A 24,056-nucleotide genomic window follows, 5' to 3' on the forward strand; every position below is an offset into this window, starting at 1 on the left:
ATCCTAGGCACTGCACTGGCCCCTTCCCTTTTCCCCCGCAATTTCCCCTTCCTCCCTCCCCTGTACTTGTGCAATTTCAATGTCACCTGGCCTAGTAGGATCGCTGTCTCAGTCCTATCTCTTTTTCCCCTCCCCTGCTGCGTCGCGCCATGAAACACTTGTGTATAGGCGCGTTATAAATGCCATATCATATTATGTATCTTGGGTAATAGATATAACATAGCGTTTGTGGGAAATCTGTTCGAAGGTATTTGGTTTTGGCACCTTTAAAGAGCCTACGCTGTTTCAGTGCTCGACTTCTAATTGGAGCTGGGTGAGAAGGACCTGGGTAAAGGATGATCCGTGTTCAGAATGTGTGGCGACATTATGTTTCCTTAGTTATTTTCCACTATAGTCCTGTCCATTCAAAATGACCCCCTCCCCCTTTTCTCCACCTCGTTGATGATACTACTATGCTATTAACTCTATTTCTGAGCACACTGCTTAGGATATCAACAACGTCGAACACTTGCTTTCTCTTGAGGAGGAGGGTACAGAGGTCACTGCTGAAAGGATTACTTGTGATCTAGCAAGTGAGCAAGGGAGCAGGGATGACAGTGGCCTCAGATGGGTGTCCACATTTCACCCCATTCTGCCAACCGGTGAAAAATGTCACCGGTGTTTCTCGTCGGGCTACCCTTCCAGATCGTCAAGATCTCTCTGACAAAATGTTTGACAAATCAAGTTACAACTCACAATGGCAAAAACCCACACCTCATGAAGGACAGGCCCTCCACCCCCACTGCCTACAGCAATACCACAGGATAGTCAGCAAAAAGGCGGCCGAAGGGGGCAACATAGTTATCTTGAATAGACCAGACTATTTTGGAGAAGCACCAAAACAACCAAAGTGGCACTCTGCCACTAGTGCCCACACAGCTGGTTAGGGACCCACTTCTGCCAACTCCCTGTGGTCATCTTTTTTTTGTTAATTGTTTACCTCCATTTGTGAAAGTGCACCGTCAGCAAAAAGTCCTCATGGCGCTAAAAAGAGGAGAAAGAAGACCTAAAACAGAAGGCACAAAGAGAATGATCTCAAAACAAGAGAGTCTTCAGATGGCGCCAAAAAGAGCAGATGATTTTCCGTAGCACGCAGAGCACGTGGAAGCTTGTTTCATAGAACCACGGCAGCCACCGTTAAAGGCACGACCACTAATGCTACCTTGGTGAAACCTAGGAACCAGAATCAAAAAACCTGAGGTGGATCGAAGGGCTCTAGAACAAATATAGCGACAGAACTCCTCTGTAGGAACTCAGCCCCAAGGCCATAGAAAGCCTGATGTGCAAAGCAATGGGACTTGAACTGGATACAACGATTTACAGGAAGCCAATGAAGGCGTCGCAGAATAGGGGGGATATGGTCTCGAACAGAAACCCCAGAAACCAATCTGGCAGCAGTGTTTTGCAAAATCTGAATAGGGTTGAGTAAGTGTAGAGGCTGGGATAAATAGAGCATTACAATGCTCCAGGGTTTCAAAGATGGAGGCCGACACCACCGGGGCACGCATGTCTTCGGGAAAGAAAGGGAGACTCTTCAATAAGATTTTAAGCTTCAAGTGTCCCCCTTTGCAAACAGAGCTGACCTGCACGCCCATAGAGAGGCTAGCCGAGAACTTGACACTGAGATCCTTAACAACGGCATCAGGTTTAGGAAAAGGATCAAGAGAAGAGGGCCAGAACTCGGGTGTCCAGACCAAAGTCGTAGGGGCAGTGCCCATGATAAGAACCTCGGTCTTGTTGCTGTTGAATCTGAGCCAATTCCGACTTATCCAGTCACCAACAGCAGTCAAACCATTCCTAAGATTGATGGAGACCTTGGAGAGGCCAGATCAATGGGAACCACGATCTGGGTATCATCTGTATAGATATAACAACGGAGCCCAAATGACTGGATGAGTTTGGCCAATGGCTGCATATAAACGTTGAAAAGGATCGGCGACAGAGTCCAACCCTGAGGGATGCAGCAGGAAATGGGAACAGAGGCAGAACTGAAAGGGGGTAAAGACACAGACTAGGAGCGATTGGGGGGAAAATAACTAAGCCAGGTCAGCACAGTGCCAGAGATCCCAGCCACAGTCAGTCTTTTGAGCAGAACATTATGCTCAATGATATAGAAAGCCACTGAAAGAGCCAAGAAGATGATCAGTGCTCCGATACCTCCTTGGTCCGAAAGAATGGCAAGATCGTCGATGACTGAGAACAGCACTGTCTCTGTGGCCCGACCAGGGCGAAACACAGACTGGAAGGGGTCCAACAAAGAGTTACCGTCTAAGAAAGAAGAAAGCAAAGGAGTGACTAAAGGTTCAAGGACTTTCATCAGGAGAGGGAGAAGGAGCTAGGGCAATAGTTAACAGGAAAGAAGGGATCTTTCTCCCATGACTAGGTTTCTCCTGTCCTCCTGGTGCCCTCTGACCTCCTTCCACCTTCACGTTGGTGCCCTTGTCTGCTGCACTCCATCCATAGCTGCAGAGTTCTATAGTACTCTGGATTGGTTAGCTAATATGTTAATGTTCTTGATTGGGATTTTCTTTGATTTCTGCTCTTTTTGCATAGTGTTTTTCTTATTATTTTTCAGGTGTTTGTGGTGTCACATGTTACTTCGCTGGCTAATTGTACCCACCTGTATCCCTTACGCGATTAAATAGATGTTAGCTTGTCTAAGGGGCATCTGAAGGTTTCAAATGGTTGTCGCCATTTTGGGATCAGGCATAAGTGCCTGACTGGCTACCTGGCTCTCTGCCTGAGTGTATGCTCCCACCACTCATTTTTTGCCTGGACTGACCTGCTCAATGGTTCCCACATAATAAGTATTGGTATGTTGCATCTGTGAGCCGTCGCAGTGCGGTTGCACAACTAGCGGAAAGTGTTGGGTTTGCCTGTGTGCTTGCTCGCTGCCCACTTGTCTGCCTCTGGGTGTCCAAGGGGGACTCTAGGCATGCGAATAGAGTGTGTAAAGTGCTCTATGTCCAGAAGCCTCCCGCCGCTGGCTGGTGATGGAGAGAGTGCAGAAGCAAACAAGGGAAGGAGGGGGTTTTCAGGACACAGCATTATTCATGGATCAAGTGTGTGAAAGGACTTCGCCGGATACGCACGTATGGGATGCGTGCACTTGCCTGGCATTGGAGAGGGAGGAGGTTACCTTAATGGCTGCCCTGAATCAGAGTGTTGAGATCGCACTCGTTCCGCAAGGAAGGGAATGTGGGAGAGTGGAGCACTGATGATGTGTCCTAGAGGGTCCTAGAGCTAACCCTCCCCACCCCCGCCAACAGTAGGCAGCCAAGGGGGCGATTGCTGCTTTTATTAGTCCCTGGCTCGAGAAGTGGGGAGGGGTTCTGGGGAAACCTCCATGTGCACCCCCGCGTAGCTGGTGCTCATCTCTGGTGTCCGTAGCCCTTCTTCTTTGCATTTAGGGATGGCCAAGAACACGCATGTTGGCAAACATGCACACGTCAGATCATTAGGCAAAGCTAATGAACCATAAGGGCGGCGGGCGAAAGGGGGTTTCTAGGGACCTGAATCACAAATGGAGACATTGCTGTTGGCTTCAAACTCACCAACCACCACCCAAGAGTCTGTGGCTCAACTCCCCGCATGGCCACATTCTCCGGGGGTAAATGTTCTGTCGTGATCACCATTGGATATTCCTTAATTTGGGTTTCTTCTCTTGTCTTGATGAAACAGGTGTGTAACAACCTAGGAAACTGTCACTGCAATTATGGATGGGGACCGCCTTACTGTGAGAGTGGCGGTTGTGGTGGCAGCCTCGACAGTGGACCCCCACCATGTGGTAAGTATACTCTGTCCCCTCATTTCAATGTTCTGCTGACACGCCTCACTCTTCCCCAATCTGAACCCACCAGATAATATGCAAAGCCTATCAACATAGACCAGATCTCCATCCACCACCCAGCAGGAAAAGCTCCCTGATGTTCCCTGACACACATTCGCAACCCCAGGGTCCTTCACACACAGCTTGACACTGCAACAACTTTAAGGAAACCCCAGAAGTGCAACCCAGACACAACTAGTGAAGCACAGAGATAGCTAAGTAGTCACACTAGTGCTGATGCTTATTTAGGAACTTGTATCAGTTGAATTAGTTTAATAATTGTTTTAGCTGTGTTTTAAAATATTTTGTAACATCCAGATTCGATTTTTAGCCTGTGCGCCAAATTATGTGTGTTTGCAAATTATATTTTTTAAAACTTACCTGATTTATTTCCATTGCATTGCCCTGCTGGTGAAAACACAGTGGGCTAGATTTGAAAAACCTGAAGACTAGTACTTGGGCAGACACGAGACAGGAGTGAACTACATTCCCCAGAAGGCTTGTAGTCCTCCTGCAGTACTTGTTCCGTCCACAGGCGCGAACGCGCCGGCATGAACAAGACCAGCGAGTCTGTGCAGGTCCGTGCGCGTTCGTGCAGTTCGGCAGCTTACTCTCCTATGAAACGGTTGCGGGGGTAGGTACAGCCTTATCCTTCTATTATTTCCTTCATCTGGGGGATACCATGGCCCAGTCCAAGGGGACCTCTGATATAGTAGAGTGTTTGCTCTACCCCAAATGATACCTCCAGTAAACATAACCAAAATAATATTGTCAACATTATGAGAAATGCTAATGTATATACTGATTTAACCATTACTCTGCTTAATACTCGATCATTACCCAAACACTGCACAGATCTGCATGATTACATTCAAGAGCATCAGCCAGACATTATGTGCCTTACGGAGACATGGCTTACAGAAGCTCATGGACCGACTATAGAACAGGTAACCCCTCCTGGTTACGTGTTCTTAGGGAAGCATAGAGCAAATAATATTGGGGGCGGAGTAGCCATAATATGTAAAAAGCAGTTGGGGTTTTATGAGGTCAAAATAGAGTGCACTGGATGTGATATCATCCATGTGAAACTGACCACAAACCCAAATTATAGCTTAAATTTGGTCTTACTTTATCGTCCGCCAGGAGAAGTATGTGAATTCAATGATTTAGTTAAGTTGATAGCACACATGCTGACCACAAATTCAGGGTTGATAATATTGGGTGACTTCAATTTATGGAAAAATGATAAAACAGATAAGAAAACACTCCTCCTGGAAAAAATGATGAGTACTCATCATATTACCTATCACAATACCGAACCAATGCATAATAAGGGACATATCCTTGATTGCGTTGGAGGGGGAAATATCCAATTTGGGCCTATCTCTACCCTTCCATGTATTTGGTCGGATCTTGACATGTCGCCTTGGATTACCAGTTAAATCCATAAGAGTGCATGCTAAAGCACACAAGGTCAAGTCACAGAATTTTAAGAACATCACGTCTGATATTTTAACATCCAGTATGGAATTACTGTTAAGTAAAACAGACGAATTGGATGATCCCGAGCGATTTATAAATGTTTATAACTATGTCATGTTAGAAATGTTGGATAAACATGCACCTATGAAAGATACAACAGTTAAAGATCTGCCCAATCGCCATAAGTGGTTTTCACTCGCTCTAGTCGAACTTAAAATCACTAAGAGGCAAGCCGAACACAGCTGGCAAAAAAACAAAACAAATGATAATTTATTGGCTTGGAAACACATTGAAAAGCGCTATAGAGTAATGACTACAGAGGCTAAGAAATCCTTCTATGACGCTCAAATAAACCAAGCCGGAGATAAAACAAAGGAACTCCTTTGCCTTTTCAGGCTATGGGAAAAACCTACTGTCTGTAATCCCTCAATCAAACCTACTATAAACGACTGTAGCAGAGTTCAGAAGGCTTTCGCAGACAAATTGTCAAAGGCACAAAAGAAAATTGAACAGGAAATACTCACTTCCCCTTTGCCCAATCCTCTGCCAATACCTAAAACACCTAGCACAGGTAACCCTATTAGTACTCCAGGTAATTTTAACTTTGTAGAACCAAACTTAGCTGAAACATTGAAGCTATTGAAAGATATGCATCCCACAAATTGCCCAGGGGAAATCTTCCCCTCAAAATACACATTGGAGCACCAAGAGCTGTTTGCTCCTTTTCTCTGTCGGTTTATAAAGTCTTCCTTCCGCACAGGTTCCATTCCTCATTCCATTAAGAATGTGGCGGTTACCCCCCTGATAAAAATGGCAGGTCTGGATCCATTAGATGCAGCTAACCTAAGACCGATCACAAATACACTATTCATCCTTAAACTTATTGATAAGGCAGCGACTACGCAGCTACAATCCCATGTACTTAACTCTGGCATATTACATGTGAAGTAATCAGGGTTTCGAAGCTTTCATAGAACGGAGACCGCTCTATTGGATCTCCAAACATATATGGTGGGTAAACTGGAACATAGCAAGTCGGGGTTGCTGATGTTATTAGATCTTTCGGCAGGCTTCGACTTGCTGGACCATAAAATCTTGCTCAACAGAATGGCTTTGGTGGGTGGGCTTTCTAAAAATGCTAGTTCTTGGCTTAGATCTTTTTTGGAGGGTCGCCAGTCTCGTGTCCATTGGGGTGACTGCGCTTCTGAGCCACAGATTATCACATTTGGAGTCCCCCAGGGGGCATGTCTCTCCCCCCTGTTGTTCAATATTTACATTCTTCCATTATTTGAGTTGGAATCCCTTGGGATCTTCTTCTGTAATTATGCAGATGACTTCCAACTAGTACTGAATATAACCGGGAACTATGAGGCTGATCAACAAACGGTAGCCGAAGCATACAACATCATAAAACAATGGATGTCAACTAATTGGCTCTGTTTGAATGCTGCTAAAACTGAGCTGATGCTTTTGGGCTCCCAGCATGCCCAATCCAAACTTAGCCAAGACTATAACTGCTTCATGATAGAAGGTGCCAAAATTAAAACTGTGAAGAAAATTAAGACCCTAGGTACTTATATGGAGGAGAGTCATGATAGTGAGGCACATGTCACAGCCATCTCTACCAATGCCAACTACCATCTGAAGGTACTTAGACAAGTAGCCCTGTTGATATCGGTAGGTAGAAAATCGCATAAAACTCGTAAGAGCAATAATATTGCCTTGCATGGATTATTGCAATGCACTGTTGGGGGGAGCTAACAAGGCTGACATTCAACAGCTACAGAAGGTACAAAATGCAGCTGTCAGAATCATCTTCCAGATGAAAAGCTCAGAACCCACCAGTGCGGCTAGAAGAAAACTTCATTGGCTTCCAGTGGCATCCCGGATCCAATTCAAAATACTTACTATGTGCCACAAGTGTATTTTTGGAAATACTCCTGCATATTTGAAGGAGAAGATCAACGCTTCTCAACCAACAAGAAGCTTACGCTCTTCGGCTGGATCTTTGTTGATCTTACTCCGAATAAAAAGATCTCGTGGTCTAGGACGAGCCTTTGGTGTCCGAGGCGCGCAAGCCTGGAATTCTCTACCGACACATGCGCAAGATTGAGAATCATCTTGTTTTTCGTAAACAGTTGAAGACAATCCTGTTTAAATAGATTAACCTTAGCTCTGCCTTCTGCTACTTCTATCCCTCGGCGCCTGGATGCCTGCGGGCTTTGGCGCCTTATAAGTGTAATTAACATAACATAACATAACATAACACAGCATTCTTAAATAGGGCATTAGGGAAAGAGAAGGGAGAGGAAAGCAGACTATCCAGCAAACTGTATAAGAAAAGGAAGGACATAGGGGAGATCCCCCCAACCTCCCTCCTGTGGAGCTAGTGCCCCAACCTCCCCCCTGCAGAGGTAGTACTCCAACCTTCCTCCTGAGGAGGTAGTACCCCCAACCTACCTGGTACCCCAACCTCCCTCCTGCAGAGGTAGCAGCCCATCCTCCCTCCTGTGGAGGTAGTACCTCAACCTCCCCCCTGCAGAGGTAGTACCCCGGCCTTCCTCCTGAGGAGGTAGTACCCCCAACCTACCTAGTACCCCAACCTCCCTCCTACAGAGGTAGCAGCCCATCCTCCCTCCTGTGGAGGTAGCACCTCCAACCTCTCTCGTACCCCAACCTCCCTCCTGCAGAGGTAGTACCCAAACCTCCCCCCTGAGGAGGTAGGTACCCCAACCTCCCTCTCGAGGAGGTAGTACCCCAACCTCCCTATAACCCCAACCTCCCTCCTGGGGAGATATTACCACAACCTCCCTCCTGGAGAGGTAGTACCCCAACCTCCCTTGTATTCCAACCTCCCTCCTGAGAAGGTAAGTACCTCAACCTCACTTCTGCAGAGGTAGTACCACAACCTCCCTAGTACCACAACCTTCCTCCTGTGGAGGTAGTACCCACCCACCCTCTGGAAGAGGTACTTGTTGAGCCAATGACCACACCAGCAGGGCTTATTGGTTGGTTTATTAGCATTAGTTAAGACACATATATAAGACCCCCAACCTGTACAGCAAGTCTAGTTAACTGATAGAACTTCTATGTTGTTGTTGCTCAAAGTTTAACAGTGGAATGCTCTGACCTAATAGGCAGGAGTTTAGACCATAACATTCTACAATGAATAACAAGTAGCACTGTAAACACATTAGGCATTCACATAACACAACCCCCTCCCTTATTAAAAAAAAAAACTACATAAACTTTTATAAGAACATTTCTAGGACTCTGAAATGTCAAAACACATCTCTTTGACAAATGTTGCAAAATAATGTCAGATGTAGATCTGGACATATTCCACACTTGCCCACTCTCCAATCTTACAGCATTTTCAAAAACCTGAGTGACTCTTACCGGATATGAGTACAAAGGATCCCCCTTTTTGGGTATCACAGCTCTCCTTATACTAACGAGATCTCCCACCTCAACTATCGTTCTTTTTCTTGGACGTTTTTTGTTCACCCTTCTCACCCACTTATCCTTTCGGTCATTCATCCTCTTTCTTACATCATCCACAACAATATCAGATTCTCTCGCCCTCCCTAACCAGGCAGGTGACAATAATGTGTTGCCCTTGCGACCTCTCATAGGTTCAAAGGGGCTAGCGCCAGTTTCAGCACACGGCGCCATTCGCAAAGCATATAGTCTTTCCTTCACTGCCACCTTCTTATCAAGGCCACAAGCATTTTCCCCTCTGATAGCCTCCATTATGGACTGGTTTACCCTTTCAATCATAACGTTTCCCTGTGGATAATATAGAGCAGACCTTTTGTGCTTTATACCACACTTTGCCAAATAGTCTTCAAACAATTTCCCTACAAATTGTGGGCCGTTATCCATAAGTACGCTCCTAGGCAATCGTTCCCTCTCAAATATCTCAGACAGAAACTCCACAACAAGATGACATGTAACATCTCTCAGTATTTTGAATTCTGTCCATCTCGAGAACGTGTCTACTAAAGCAAGGATAAATCTTCCTCGCCCCATTCACATATCGACCGGTCCCAAAATATCAATCACAGCATCTTGTCACACTCCCATAGGTGCTTGAACCTTTCTCATTGGCTCTGACACAGCCATCAAATTATTCCTCGATTTGATACAATCAGCACAACCTCCCACCATTTTCTCAATATCACACTCCAAACCTGGCCACCAGTAATCAGCTTTAATTACTTCTTTAGTTTTATACATACCTATATGTCCTTGATGTGCAGTTTTTACAAGTCTTTCCCTCGGACACTGTGGAACAACTAATTTATCCCACCGATAGACCAGACCCTCCTTCACAGACAACTCATGCATTACTTCCCATAAGGCTATTTCCTCACCAGACAACAGTCTTTTTTCCGGCCACTCCTCCCTGACAAAACTCACTATCCGTTTCCACATCTCGTCCGACTCCATTATTCATGTCCATTCATCCTTTTGTATGATTTCCTCTACAGTCGCAAAAACCATATTTCCCATCTCAACAAATTTCTCTCTCTCTTCTTCACCTTCTTCTGTTCTTACTCTAGACACATGATCAGCCTGTACATTGTCTTTGCCTGAAACAACTTCTATAGTAAATTTGTGACATTGTAGTCTAGTCACCCAACAGCCAACTGTGCTTGACAACTTATCAAGACCCTTTGTTTCAAATATGGCCTTCAATGGTTTATGGTCAGTTCTTAGAGTAAATTCTTGTCCCCACACAAAGTTTTTGAGTTTTTCTATGCCCCAATGACATGCCAGGGCTTCTTTCTCCAAAACGGAATAGTTAAGTTCCGCACCTTTCAACATGCGGGAAGCGTGTAACACTATTTCCTCACTTCCATTTGCTACCAATTGTGACATCACCACCCCTATGCCAGTATCACTGCCGTCTACAGCTAAAATAGTTCTCCTTCTAGTGTCATACATGCCCAATGGCTTTGCCATGTCAATCTTTTGTTTAATAACATTGAACTCTCGCTCGCATTCCCCGCTCCACAAGAACTCTGCTCCCTTCTTCAAAACGGCTCTCAAAGCAGTTACACTATCAGCATAATTTTTCACAAACCTATGGTAAAATTCAATTGTTCCCAGGAACGATCTCAATTCCGCTTTATTTTTGGGTGGTTGCATTCTCACAATACCATCCACAAGGTCTCTTTTCGGCTTCAAACCTTCCTCTGAAATCTCATGGCCTAGATACTCTACCACCCCGGTTGAGAAAAAACATTTTTCTCCTCTTAATGTTATGCCCCTCGCTCTAAAGATTTCCAGAACAATTTCCACTCTCTTTTTCAATTCCTCCTCGCTGTTTCCACAAATCAGGACATCGTCCTGGAAACACCACACTCCATTTACATCCTTACTTATCCATTACCTTTTGGAACACCGAGGACGCAGAGATTAATCCAAAGGGCATGCTGCGAAACTGGTAAACTCCCTCATATGTAATAAAAGCAGTGAGCTTTCTAGACTCCACATCCAAATTTATCTGGTGGTATGCACTCGCCATATCTAATTTGGCGAAAAATGTTGCATTCCCTATGCGACTCAAAAGCTCTCCCATATTGGGAAGCGGATGTTGGTCAGCAACCACACAACGATTAAGTTCTCTTAAGTCCACAAATACTCTCAGATCCCCATTGGCTTTTTTTCACTATCACCACTGGAGAAATCCATTCAACGGCTTTGGCAGGTTCAATTATTCCCTCTTTTTCTAATTTATTCAGTTCTTCACGCACGGCAGCGTGCATCGATAATGGCAAAGGCCGAAGCTTAGCCGCCCCCGGTATGCTACCCTCTTTTACCACTATCTTATGTAACATACCTTTGAGACAACCTACTCCCTTGCCAAAGACTTCAGGGTATTTAGCTATGGTATCTTGACCTTTGTATGCAGTTTTTTCTAAAACATCATTGTTGGCCACATTAAGAACTTGTTCCTTGCTGTTGGGATCTAGTTTGATACTCAGCCCCCTCTGCTCCCTCCGCCCAAGCAAAGTCTCACCCTTCTCAGTAACATATATATTTCCAAAGGCTATCCTATCCTTGAACTTAAATTGTATCCACCCGGATTTTTATCTGAGGGACTTAAATCTCTTATAGATCCTCCAATAACATTTTCAGAAACCATCCTGGACATCAGGGTGATTTTTGAGCAAGAATCAGCTAACATCTTCACCTGATGACCATTTACCTCAACCCAGGCAGAAGGATGTTCACAATTATCATGATCCGAACAATGAACCATATGTACTGTAACAATCTCATTCTCTGAAATATCTCCTTCTTCTGACGAAATTGCATCATTTTCATCAATCAACATTATGCTTTTCCCACCACCTATACTGTAATTTTTGCAGCAATTTTCAAAATGCCCCCACCTCTTGCAGATGCTACAATTGGTCCTTCTCCCAGGACATATGGGAGAAGTGGACAAATGGCGTGCACTACCGCACCGGAAACACAATCTATCAATCTTTCTTGGTTCCTCCTTGCATGCCTCCTTGCATACTATCTTTCTGAGACCGTTTATTTCCCAGATCACTCACACCCCCTTTGTTTTGACCATACTGCTTAGATGATCTGACTTTATTTTTCTTTTTCTCCCTCATGCCATCCTTTTTCTTATCATTCACTCTCAGAACTTCTGTGCCTTGGGCAACCTTAGTTACATTTACAGCCAACCTGGCAACACACTGCAAAGTATGTTCAATTCTCTTGGCCATCCCAATTACTTCCTCTAAACTGGGATCGTCTTTGAGCCACACCTCCTCACGGATTTTGTCATTAGAACAATGTAACATGAATTGGTCTCTTATGTGTGCGTCTAATGTCCCACCAGATTTACAATTTAAAGACAAATGTCTCAATGCAGTAATATAATCTTCCACCGACTCTCCTTCGTATTGGTACCTCATACCAAAATGATACCTTTCAAGCACAGTGCTTATTTTGGCTTCAAAGTGCTCATCTAATTTAGCCAGTGCTACATCAAAATCAGTTGCTCCATCTTCCAATTCTAACTCTGAGGAATCGGGAAGGGTATCATAAATCCTCTGGCCTTCATATCCAAGAAAATGCATCAGCATGGCAACTTTGCGCTCCACAGACATACCATTCCCACACGTAGCCTTAACATAATGCAAAAATCCCTTTTTCCAGGGAGCCCACTTGATCCTTGGTGCTCCTGATGTGGGCATGAACACCTGTGGGCCAGGTACTCCTGACAAAGCCATCTCCCTAGCTTTCCGGTGTTCGCTGGTTTATGCTAGTCTTCTGACCACCTGGATGCAATATCCCGATATGAGGATATTGCCAACCACACCCAACCTTCTCCCTTCACACCAGTGAGTTCTTGCACTGCTCTCACCTGTGGTCCTGAAGCTTAATGTCCTGGCGCTGAGCTTCCCGTTAGGGCCCTGGGCAGCTGTGTGACTCTGTTACTTCACAGGGTTTAAAATAAGCAAACTGCGAGTATGCAGCGTCGTGTAGTGTCTGCAGGGGCGCTGGTCTCAGCGCAATAGCAATCACATGACACGTCACGTGACGTTCGAGAGGAGGAGCAGGGAGAGGTGAAGCCTTTCACCTGATCCGAACTCTCCCCCCCCCTCCTCCATCCGCATGAACAGCTCCGCTCCCTCCGCAACGGGATCAGAGGGACAGGGGCAGGATCCACTCAGCAACGGGAGCGGGCGAGGAAACGCCTCAATCCGCCTCTGCTCCCGGACACTCGGCGGCCTCTGCTACGCCGTTCGTCGCAACCTCCGGCGAACACAGGGAACTCCGCTCCGCCTCTCTCCTCTCTCCGGCGTCGCCGGCCTCCGAGGAGTACAGCAAACTCCTTAGTCTCCCGGCGCCGGTTCCACGAGAGATCCTCCGTCTCCCAGGGGCGCCTTCCTTCCGCCGAGAAGCTCTACGTCTCTCAGGGGCACCGTTTCCCAGCCCTCCAAGGCGTCTGGGAATCGCGGGTCGGTCACGCAGGATACTTGGCAGCACACTGCAGACTCTTTAGGAAGACGGCTGCTCTGCTCCTCACTCTAGCGACGGGGCAACACGGAGGCAATCCGCTGGGAAGATAGGCACCACCCTGCTGTAGCTTGCTGGTTGGGAGTCTTGGGGATGGGAACTGGCACTAGCACTAGAAGGACAGTGCTGGCATCCCACATCCCATCCTTGTCGCCAATGTTGAGCCAATGACCACACCAGCAGGGCTTATTGGTTGGTTTATTAGCATTAGTTAAGACACATATATAAGACCCCCAACCTGTACAGCAACTCTAGCCAACTGATAAACTTTGAGGAACAACATAGAAGTTCTAGCAGCGGAATGCTCTGACCTAATAGGCAGGAGCTTAGACCATAACATTCTACAATGAATAACAAGTAGCACTGTAAACACATTAGGCATTCACATAACAGTACTGAACCTCCCTCCTGCAGAGGTACCCCAGCCTTCCTACCTCAGCATCTTTAACCAATAAAGAAAGTGCATCTGGCCCCTGCCTATCCTCCAGCAGCTCACCCCTGGCCCTTCTTCAAGATGCCCCCAAAAGATCTTGAATCCTCTTCCCTAAGAAAGACGTGTCGAGACGATGCGAGACGTAGCGGTGATCCAACAGACACTTGTATATCCACATTAACCAGCTCATTGCTCACACCAAGAAGAACTATCCAAAACACCTCTTTCTCACTGTCGCCCCCTCCCACAAGCTGCTTCCTCAGATGCCTCCTTTCTTGGGGTGCAAGACTATTGCCTCTTTTTGTTGCAGAATGGATTTAATCCTTAGGGTTTCCCAGCACCTCTCTAGTCTCCAGCTCAGCTCTCACATTGTCCACTGGACCCTTGTGGGGAATACCCAATATTTGTTCAGTTGGCCCTTCTTGTGACATTCTCCAAAATGCCAGCCTTCGCCCCCACACACACTACTAAGCAAAGGTTTGTATGAAACCCAGTGCTTGACCCTAAATCATAGAGAGTAGGTTTGGACGTTTGCGTTGCCCCACGAGCATCGCCTTGGACTTCCCTGCATTCATGACAAGGTTATGCTCTTCAGATTACACCATTTCAGATTTAGCAAAGCCTACTAGACCACCTCCAAACAGGGTGGACCATCCGCTCGCTTATCTGCAGAACATCTACAGAGACCCCTCGCAGTAAGAGGGTCCGAATGTGGGTGCACAAGATAAACCAGGGTGGTGTCGGGACACAGCCTGCCTCGCCACTCTGGTGACTGTAAGGGACCTTCTCTGTTGACCAATACATACCGAAGGCCGCGTTCTCTTCATGGGAATGCACAGGAAAAGCCCCCTGGAAGCCCCCACACACCTGCCACACTTCATCCCCGGTCTGTCCGCTTTTGATATTGATAGTTGACGAGTCAAATGCTGATCAGCTGAAAGCCTAGTTGCATGGCCCAGTCCATCAATCTCTTGGTAAAAGGTAACCAAACAAATGATCCTGTGTGTCTAGGAGGGAGATGGGCTGGTAGCAGCCTGGAGATGCCCTGGCAACCTTCTTACATACAGTCCTATTCTCTAGTGTCTACCATGAGGCTGACCCACACACCATCGGTTCACCTTTCAGAAGATCTAAAAAAATCCAATCTTGTCCAGGATTATGTGGCTGCCTTAAGGCAGACGAGAAGAGTTGCAATGTGTAGTTTATACTAACAATGGTGGGTCAGGAAAGCCCCCCGTGAGGATTCCTGTAATGGTTGCAGTCAACCCCACAAGAGAAATGCAACATGTATGATTTCAGAGGGCTCGATGGATGTAGCCGAGATGTGAAGTAGAGAGAATGCTCCTACGCTCCATTAATGCCCTCCATGAGAAGTTAACGCGGAAGGTTGGTAGTTCTGTGATGGCCTAAAGTCCTAGGGGAACCTGCTGGAGGCATTGGTGGGGGGAGTAGGGCATATGGAGCAAGCTCAGCATGACTCGCAACCCTCAAAGGACCCCATTGAGAGACCTCCACAATCCTCTGTAGGGGCTGCTGAGAGCTTCAACAGTGTGCCAGGCACAGTGAGTCCGGATGTAGAGGGGCTCAGTCTGCAAGTATGTGGGATTCCCCACAGGTTCCAAAGGACAATCCGAGGCCTGAAGAGTCTTATACCTTCTGTGCACTTTTAGGCACTTGCACTTTGAGGGTTTTGATCAAATAAGTGAATTTATAATGCATTGTTTTAGTTGCCATTACATGTTGTTCAGGTAATACTGGCTCTGGATTAATATAGATGATTTGGTCAGTGTTGGTTCGCATGTTTAAGACATGTTGGAATATGGTGGTTTTAATAGTTTTGCATGATACCAGTCCTTTCATAGAAGCAATATTTACTTGTGGTCAAGGTGAGTACCCCGGTTTTGGCTACTTGGGGTCAACTTGTGATGTATGTTAAAGTTCTCTCGTAGGAAGCAATGGGGCTCAAGGCCGAAGGATGACTGCAGTCAATATAGCAGATTGGTAGTGTAACAAACCCTGTTTCCCCACGTGAGGAGGGGGCAGCTACCAACCACAGTCATCCTGGGGCACTTCCGATAGAATGCCGGGTCAGGCTCCACCCCTAAAAGCCAAGCCCAGGTAGATGCAGGTAAAGAATGTACCCCCACTTAAAATGAGTTACATGGAGCTTTAAACTGGGTATGCTGAAAAATGAAGGACAATACTCTCCTTAAAAAGGTAGTGCTGCTTCTTTATTGGTAATAAGTAGCAGAGTTATTGCAGACTGCAAACTGCTCCTTCCCCTTCAGCCTCTCCCTTCCACTGGTCACTCCTCACACTCTAGAGTCTTCACCCTACATTCAAGCAGCAACATTCCAGGCTGTCAGGGGAGCAGTATATTAGAGCACATGATTTCAAGCTACATAACACACCTCCCGTACTTGGGCAGTGACAAAACCCAAGGGGAATTAGGGTGGGGAAGGAAAGGTGGGGTTGGGGGGACGTGAAAGGAGAGGGCATCAAACCAGGTGTGGGATCAAAAGCTATGAACAAGCTGGCAGGGTTGCCAGACTGAAACAAAAACAGAAATCCTGGGAACTAACCACCGGAACCACTCGTCTCTTGTTCCAAACATCACCACCATTCAACCGAATAGCATTCCAACAATCGCTTTCAACAGTCTTGGGGTCTGAATATTTTGAGGCACACTTCCTCCCTTTCCTGGGATGTTTGACCCTGACTTGGTCACCTGCCCTCATCTCCCTAAACGTACAACCATGTCTGACATCATACTGCACTTTCTGCGCAAAACCACACTCCTTCACCCTCTCCCCAACGCTCCTGACATTTGCATAGACCATTCTCGAGCGATAAAACCAACAGGGGGTCAGCGGTGTGTTGGGTTTGCGGCCTCCCATGACCTCAAAGGGCCCAGCCCCTGTGGTTGGGTAGAGCGGCACCCTGTATTGGAAAACCCTGAACAACAAATCCTTTTGCCAATGCCTGTTGTTCTGTACAGACAACCGCACCCCGTCCATGAGTGCAAATAAAACGTTCCACACAACCATTGCTTTGTGGATGATCTAACACAGTTCTCTTGTGCTTCACACCCCTCTCCTGGAGCCATCCCTGGAATTCTCTCGAAGTAGACTGTGATCCAATGGCACTAAGAAGTTGCGAGGGCAAACCTTCCCTCAAAAATAAATTCTCCAGAAACGCAATGATATTCCTAGAAGTGGCATCTCCGATGACTCCCACTGTGGGCCATTTTGAGAGCAGATCCATCACGACTCCACGTAACTGTCCCTGGAGCCAGTAACAATCAAGGGCCTCAGAAGATTGATGGTGCCCCATAGAAGCGTAGGCACCTGGGGAACCACCGTGGGCGGCACACGTGGATCAAACACCTTGTCACTGCTGAGACATGCCTCACAATCCTTGACACGCATCTCTATGAAAGAGTCCATGTCTGGCCACCAGAAATCTACTCAAATAATGGATTTAGTCCTACAAATGCCCATGTGGCCTCTATGGTCTCAATCAAAAATGATCTCTTTCATTCCTTGCGGAACCAACAATCTCTGTCCCCTACAAACAAACTCTCCTCCCAACCTTCTCACCTTCACCCTCCTGTAGACACCCACATTGGCATCATTCGAGTGATTCTCACCTCTCCATTTGTCCTTGATTAACTTCTTTACCTGGTATTCCTCATCTTCTAGACACAATGACACCCAATCAAATTTCTGTAAACTGTCATCCACCACGAACATGTCCCTTACACCCTCTTCCATCATGGCGTCAACACCAGCCTCATTTTTGATGGGATTTATAGAGACGGTATCAGCAACCACATTTCCATTACCACACAGATGCTCAACTGTGAAATGTAGGCCCTGAAGCTTTGTGATCCATTTCAAAATCCTCTGTGACACTTCATCCACACCTTTGCTGTTGAAAGTCGACACCAGTGCCTTGTGATCGGTACGGATCACAAAATGCCCACCAAACAAAAACATGCCCGAACTTGAGAACAGCCCAGATCACAGCAAGTGCCTCCTGATCTATAACAGATTAGCGACCCTCAACATCCATAAGCATGCAAGAGGCAAATGCTATTGTGTGCTGTGACATGCCCGACTCTTAGGTGAGCACTGCTCCCAAACCAAACTCAGAACCATAAGTGTAAACAACTGTTTTCCAACTCTCCCTAAAACCCTGCAGCCCTGGAAAAGACAAAATGTCCTGCTTGACCACCTCTAACTCTTCCTCACAGGCAGTGGCCCATACAAAATGGACTCCTCCGAATCAACTTCCTCAAAGCCACCATCTTATCTGCCAGACCCCTCACAAACTTAGAATAGTACTCACCAAAAATGAAGCCACCTCCGACTTGGTCTTGGGCGGTGACATTTCTGCGATTGCCTTGACGGTGCTAAGCTGGGCCTTATACCCTCACACAATATGTTGGAACGTAGGTAGTCCACTGAGGACTTCCCAAATGTGCATTCCTCCAGTGTCAAAGTTAAACTGGCCTCTCCTAGTCTCTGCAATACCAATCTCAGCCTTGCATCATGCTCGTCCCTGTCACAGCCCCACACTAAAATGTTCTCTTGGTAAAACTTCACCCCCCTTCACCTCACTGAGGAGGGTGTGCGTTATTCTCTGGAAGACGCTGGCAGCAGACACCAAGCCAATCGGCATTCTGACACATCTGAAAAGCCCTATATGAGTGATAAAGGTCAGTATGTCGTAAGAGTCTGGATGCATATGGATCTGATGATACGCCAACCTCAAATCCAACAAAGAGTAGACCCAAGTACCAGCTAAGTTTGAGATCATCTCATCAATCTTTGGCAACGGTAACCTTTCTGTAACTGCATTCTTTTTGACCTCCCTGAGGACGATACACAATCTAATGGACCTGTTGCCCTTTCTTACTACTCAACCAATTCTGAAGCCTCTGCAGGTTCTATGACAACATCTTTGAGTAACCTGTCTAACTCCAACTCCACCTCCTTCTGGAGCAATATGGGCACGGACCTTTGTTTGGCTGCAAAGGGAATCACGCCTCCCTTCAGTCTAATGTTATGTACGAACCCTCTGAGACATCCAAGATTCCCTTTCAAACACACTGGGTGCCCACTTGGCCACCTCATCATCATCCAACTCACCGACAGCAGACATGTCCCTGTTCTCTACAGCAGACATGTCCCTGTTCTCTACAGTACAGACTTGTTCAACAGCGTTTGGATCGAGTTTGATCCCGAGTGCTGCTTGTCAGCTCCAAGAAAGCAGGTTTTCGCCAACGTTGGTGACAAACACACGACTCACTGTGCTCCTCCCCTTAAACATCAGGATGGCATGCAACTCCCCTATGAGGACAATGGGATTGTCATCATAGGCATTAGCTCTAACCCGAGCTTCCTTCAAAGCACAGCATGCTAAATCCTTTTCCCACGATTCCCTGCTAATTAGGGTGTAGTCAGCCCCACTATCAATGAGCATTTCCACTCCATTAACCTGAATGGTGGCCCTCAGTTTTTGATCCTCGCTTCACATTGACAACCTGAATGACTTCCAAACCATCATACACCTCCCAGTCACGCCTATCCGCAGCATTCTTGCTTAAATTTCCTACAACACTTGATCTTTCCTCCCACACAATCTGCATTCTACTAATACAACAGGACACTCTCAGTCCATTGCCAGGTGTTGTGCGTTATCGCATCGGTAACAACGTCTCACTTGTCGGCTGGGAGGGCAGGAAGAGTTGCACATCACAGCGCCAGTGAAAGTCCCGACAAAAAAGGGCTGGTCATATGACTCCTGTCCTTGTCCCTTGGTTTCACTTCAGCGTCCCTCTCATTAGAGCCATTATTTCACCTAGTGTTCACCAACTTGGGTTTGGCCTTGTGGCCAACAGCATTCACCTCCAGTAAGTTATCAGAGTCGTTGCCACCGTCCTTGCAAAGCTCCTTGTGTGCTCAACCTGCTTGGTCCCTTAGGTGTTCCTCCCGGCAATATGTGAGAAAATTGGCATTCATGCCGACCTTCTCAGAACAGTCAGAAATTACTCTATGTTCTCCGCCTTTTTCTGTTCTCTTTGCAACTCTGTAACGGGCCAACGTTTTGTACTCTTTAACCTCAAAGTGCTTATCAAGCTTAGCGATGCTGATTTAGAAAACATTAGGGAGAGCACCATTCACCTTCGGAGGGTCAGTGAGTCTATGTAAAATCTCTTTCCTCCATGACCCAGACAGTGGTATAGTAGGGTGTCTTTCCTTTTTAATGGTGTCATTGGGACCATATACAGCAAGAGTACATTTGAAAGTCCTCTTTCCAGTCATACTGTAGTACAGTTGGCTGCCCACCTTGGGGCGAGAAGATGGCAGGACCCGGAATGTAGGCCATCACTCAGAAGTAACTGCCTGCATCCACAATGCCCCCCAGCCAATGCCCACAAAACCAAACCGGCTTGTGAACTCACCAACACTCTACAAACTCCAGATCTTTGTGCTATCAGCACTGGCGTTCTATAGCCTCTGCGCTCCCAACAGCAGCGTCCCTGTCGCCAGGCAGTGTCTCCAGTCAAAGAGGAAGGCACCTTCAAGCTGTGCTGGTCCCCGCACCAAGAGGCAAGGAGACCTACTCGGCTGGCTCCAATGTAGGCAAGACAGCTAGCCAGCCACAGGGCCACACACCCAGCAGCACTGATCCGAAGGCACGCCTCTGCCTTAACCAACTCCTGAAACGCTGTAACCCCATGCTACTCCAAATCCCAGGTTCCGCTATGCCAGGGTCCACCTCAGCTGCCTGGACACTCCACAGTCGGCACGCTAGACAGCTTGCTGCCAATAAAATGAAGGACAATACGCTCCTTAAAAAGGTAATGCTGCTTCTTTATTGGTAATAAGTAGCAGAGTTATTGCAGACTGCAAACAGCTCCTTCCCCTTCAACCTCTCCCTTCCGCTGGTCACTCCTCACACTCTAGAGTCTTCACCCTACATTCAAGCAGCAACATTCCAGGCTGTCGTGAGAACAGCATATTAGCTGACATACTTCCAAGCTATATAACATATGCAACCAAGCCCGCCGAGAACATCGACAATTCTACGACCGTTACAGACATCTGCTCTCACTTCGTTTCTGGAGGTAGAGGTCCAGGAATCACTGGTGCAGAGTGTACTTCAGGTGAGATCTTTGACCGCTCTGTCTGGCTATTCAGTGTTTCTGGTCTTGGTCAGCGACCACTAGGATTTAGATCACTGCTGATCTGGACTGCAGGTAAAGGAAGACCCCTGCAAGGACTCAGATAATTTTGGAGGACCCCCAGGCAACCTCAGCCTTGGTGAGAAGTTCTAATGTTGTGTTGCACAGACTCCAGATTCTTGTGTCCAACGCACCCCCGTTTATCTCTTTGATCCTTTCCATGCAGATCCTGCACAGAACTTGAAAGGACCACAGCACTCTGGCTCCACCAGGACTCCCCTCCTTGTTAGAGATCCGAGCAGCAAGCTCTGCAGGCTCACGACGAGGATGCATTGCACGATTTCTAGCACCAGGCTGCAAGATGACCGAGCAGCAGGAGATGTCCCCACTTTGAATGCTGCGCTCCAGATTCAGGACCACAATGCCTCGCAGGTCCTGGAGGATGACCTCGGAGATTCAGGACTCGGAGTTGTTTAGCCTCCGCCTTCAAGGAACGGAGGGACTGTGGAGGTCTCTCCTGTTGGGGGAAAAGCAGAGCTTCAGTGGTTTGCTTGGCCAATGGTGGTCCCAGCAAGAGTCCTCCAGCGTGCTTCGGTGGCGTCTTTGTCTTCAGATACTTGGCTCCACCTCCCCTGCTAGCGTATTCACTCCTTGGCTGGGGGCACCACAACCCATCTATAGCAGAAGCTGCAGCATTCAAACTCAGGCCGCTGGCTCGGGTACATCTGAGGTGCACAAGAGTTGGTGTTTGTGTTTGAAACTTTCCAAATCTTCATAACCAGATCAAACGAGATTAGGCAGGGGCGGGCCATCCATAACTGGCGAGGGGACGCTTACCCACCAGAACCCTTACCCATCATGAAGGAGCTGCATAAGCCTAGGAGTGCTTCCTCGGCTTCTCTTTGCTGCCTAGGGATGGAACTGTCAGATGGAAAAGTGGTTTCCATTTGAAAGTTCTGTTCCCCGGCTGTGCATGTCCAATGGGCTATGCAAGGTTGAGGATGTTTTGCTTCTCCACCCTTTCATGTCCCATTGGGGATTCAGGCTGGGGAACTGCACGTCTGTATGTGTGAGGGGGCGCTCCTACTCCTCCCTGCACAAACAAATGGATCAGGGCCCCAGTCAACAGCACTTCGGCTCCTACACAGATGTGCAGGAAGCACTTCCGGGTTCCCGTTTTTGCTACGCAGGAACCAGAGAGCTTTTTCTTCTTTTTTTTTTTTTTTGATCTTAAAAGATTTTTTCTTTCAGAAACAAACAGGCCGATTCATGGAATAATTAGCGCGGCACAAGTGGGCAAAAACGTGCGAATCGCAGTGGAATAGCGAAAATGGCAGTGCAAGTGCGAAAATCGCACGAAAAGCAGCGCACGTCGATTCATGGAAGTCCGTGCGCGAGAAAACCAGCGGATGTGCGATAAAAAAGTGTGCCGCGCACGTTGGCGCACAGGCCATCTAACAGCGTGCGCCAGGTCACAGCGAAAATCGCACAGGCCACAGTGAAATTCGCACATAGCGTGGCGCACGCAACAAAAGTAGGCGGAACACGGGCATAACACTCGGAATGGGGAACAACTTGCAAAAACGTGGGCGTCACGGGGGAAGTACAGGGCACAAGTGCGCAGAACGCCCACACGCTCGTCTACAACACGTATTCATGGAATAGAATAGGGCAAAAAAGCGCACGCTCAAACCAGCGCACAGGCACAAACACGACCGCCACAAGAAAGCAGGCGGTAGCGTCTCTGCGGCTGTAAGAAATGTGCGCCAAAAGGTGCGCCAACAAATAGCACCTATATACTGCCATGATGAATGTCCTATACTGTGGCCCTCCAGGACAAATGACGTGCAAAGGGGTACCCACAAACACGGACACGCTGACAAAAAATTACGTGTGCGTGTATACCGGGGTGCGCGGGAAGTCTCACACGTGATTTGGCTGGGTACGTGGATTTCAGGGGTGCGCGGGAAGTTCCACACGCGATTCCATCAGGGTAGGTGTATTTCAGGGGTGCGCGGGAAGTTCCACATGCGATTCCATCATGGTACGTGTATTTCAGGGGTGCGCGGGAAGTCCCACACGCGATTTCAGCAGGGTACGTGTATTTCAGGGGTGCGCGGGAAGTTCCACACGCGAATAGCCTGGGCGCGTGTATTTCAGGGGTGCGCGGGAAGTTCCACACGCCAATAGCCTGGGCGCGTGTATTTCAGGGGTGCGCGGGAAGTTCCACACGCGAATAGCCTGGGCGCGTGTATTACAGGGGTGCGCGGGAAGTTCCACACGCGAATAGCCTGTGCGCGTGTATTTCAGGGGTGCGCGGGAAGTTTAACACGCGAATAGCCTGGGCGCGTGTATTTCAGGGGTGCGCGGGAAGTTTTACACGTGATTTCAGCAGGGTACGTGTATTTCAGGGGTGCGCGGGAAGTTCCACACGCGAATAGCCTGGGCGCGTGTATTTCAGGGGTGCGCGGGAAGTTCCACACGCGAATAGCCTGGGCGCGTGTATTTCAGGGGTGCGCGGGAAGTTCCACACGCGAATAGCCTGGGCGCGTGTATTTCAGGGGTGCGCGGGAAGTTCCACACGCGAATAGCCTGGGCGCGTGTATTTCAGGGGTGCGCGGGAATTATCACACGCGATTTGGCTTGGTACGTGTATTACAGGGGTGTGTGGAAAGTTACACACGCGATTAGGCTGGGTGGGACCTCACAGGTGTTCCCTGTACACCCTCGACGGCCCCTGCAGGCAGCCCACAAAACAGGGGACTACCCTGCACACCTGCTCATGTCCCCCAGCACCCCCACCCCCCAGCAGTGCATGGGCACCCTCCACCAGGCCCCCACTCATGTCTCCCACCACCCCCACCCCCCACCATCCAGGGGCACCCTCCATCAGGCCCCCACTCATGTCTCCCACCACCCCCACCCCCCCAGTCACCAGGGGCAGCCTCCACCAGGCCCCCACTCATGTCTCCCACCACCCCCACCCCCCAGCAGTGCAGGGGCAGCCCCCACCACCCCCACACCCCAGCAGT

At 47.9% G+C, this 24,056-nt stretch overlaps 1 protein-coding gene across 1 annotated transcript in view; it reads left to right on the forward strand.

Annotated features, from left to right (window-relative positions):
• The window catches only part of LOC138473339 (disintegrin and metalloproteinase domain-containing protein 9-like), a 526,235-nt gene that overhangs the window by 428,784 nt on the left and 73,395 nt on the right, over positions 1-24,056 (forward strand). The window contains exon 18 of the mRNA XM_069612014.1: positions 3,721-3,826. Within this exon, the coding sequence (XP_069468115.1) occupies positions 3,721-3,826 (106 nt within the window). The remainder of the gene's footprint in view (positions 1-3,720; positions 3,827-24,056) is intronic.

This window comes from Ambystoma mexicanum, chromosome 8, assembly GCF_040938575.1.
Source record: "Ambystoma mexicanum isolate Mex_15411 chromosome 8, UKY_AmexF1_1, whole genome shotgun sequence".
In the NCBI taxonomy this organism is placed as follows: Eukaryota; Metazoa; Chordata; class Amphibia; order Caudata; family Ambystomatidae; genus Ambystoma; species Ambystoma mexicanum.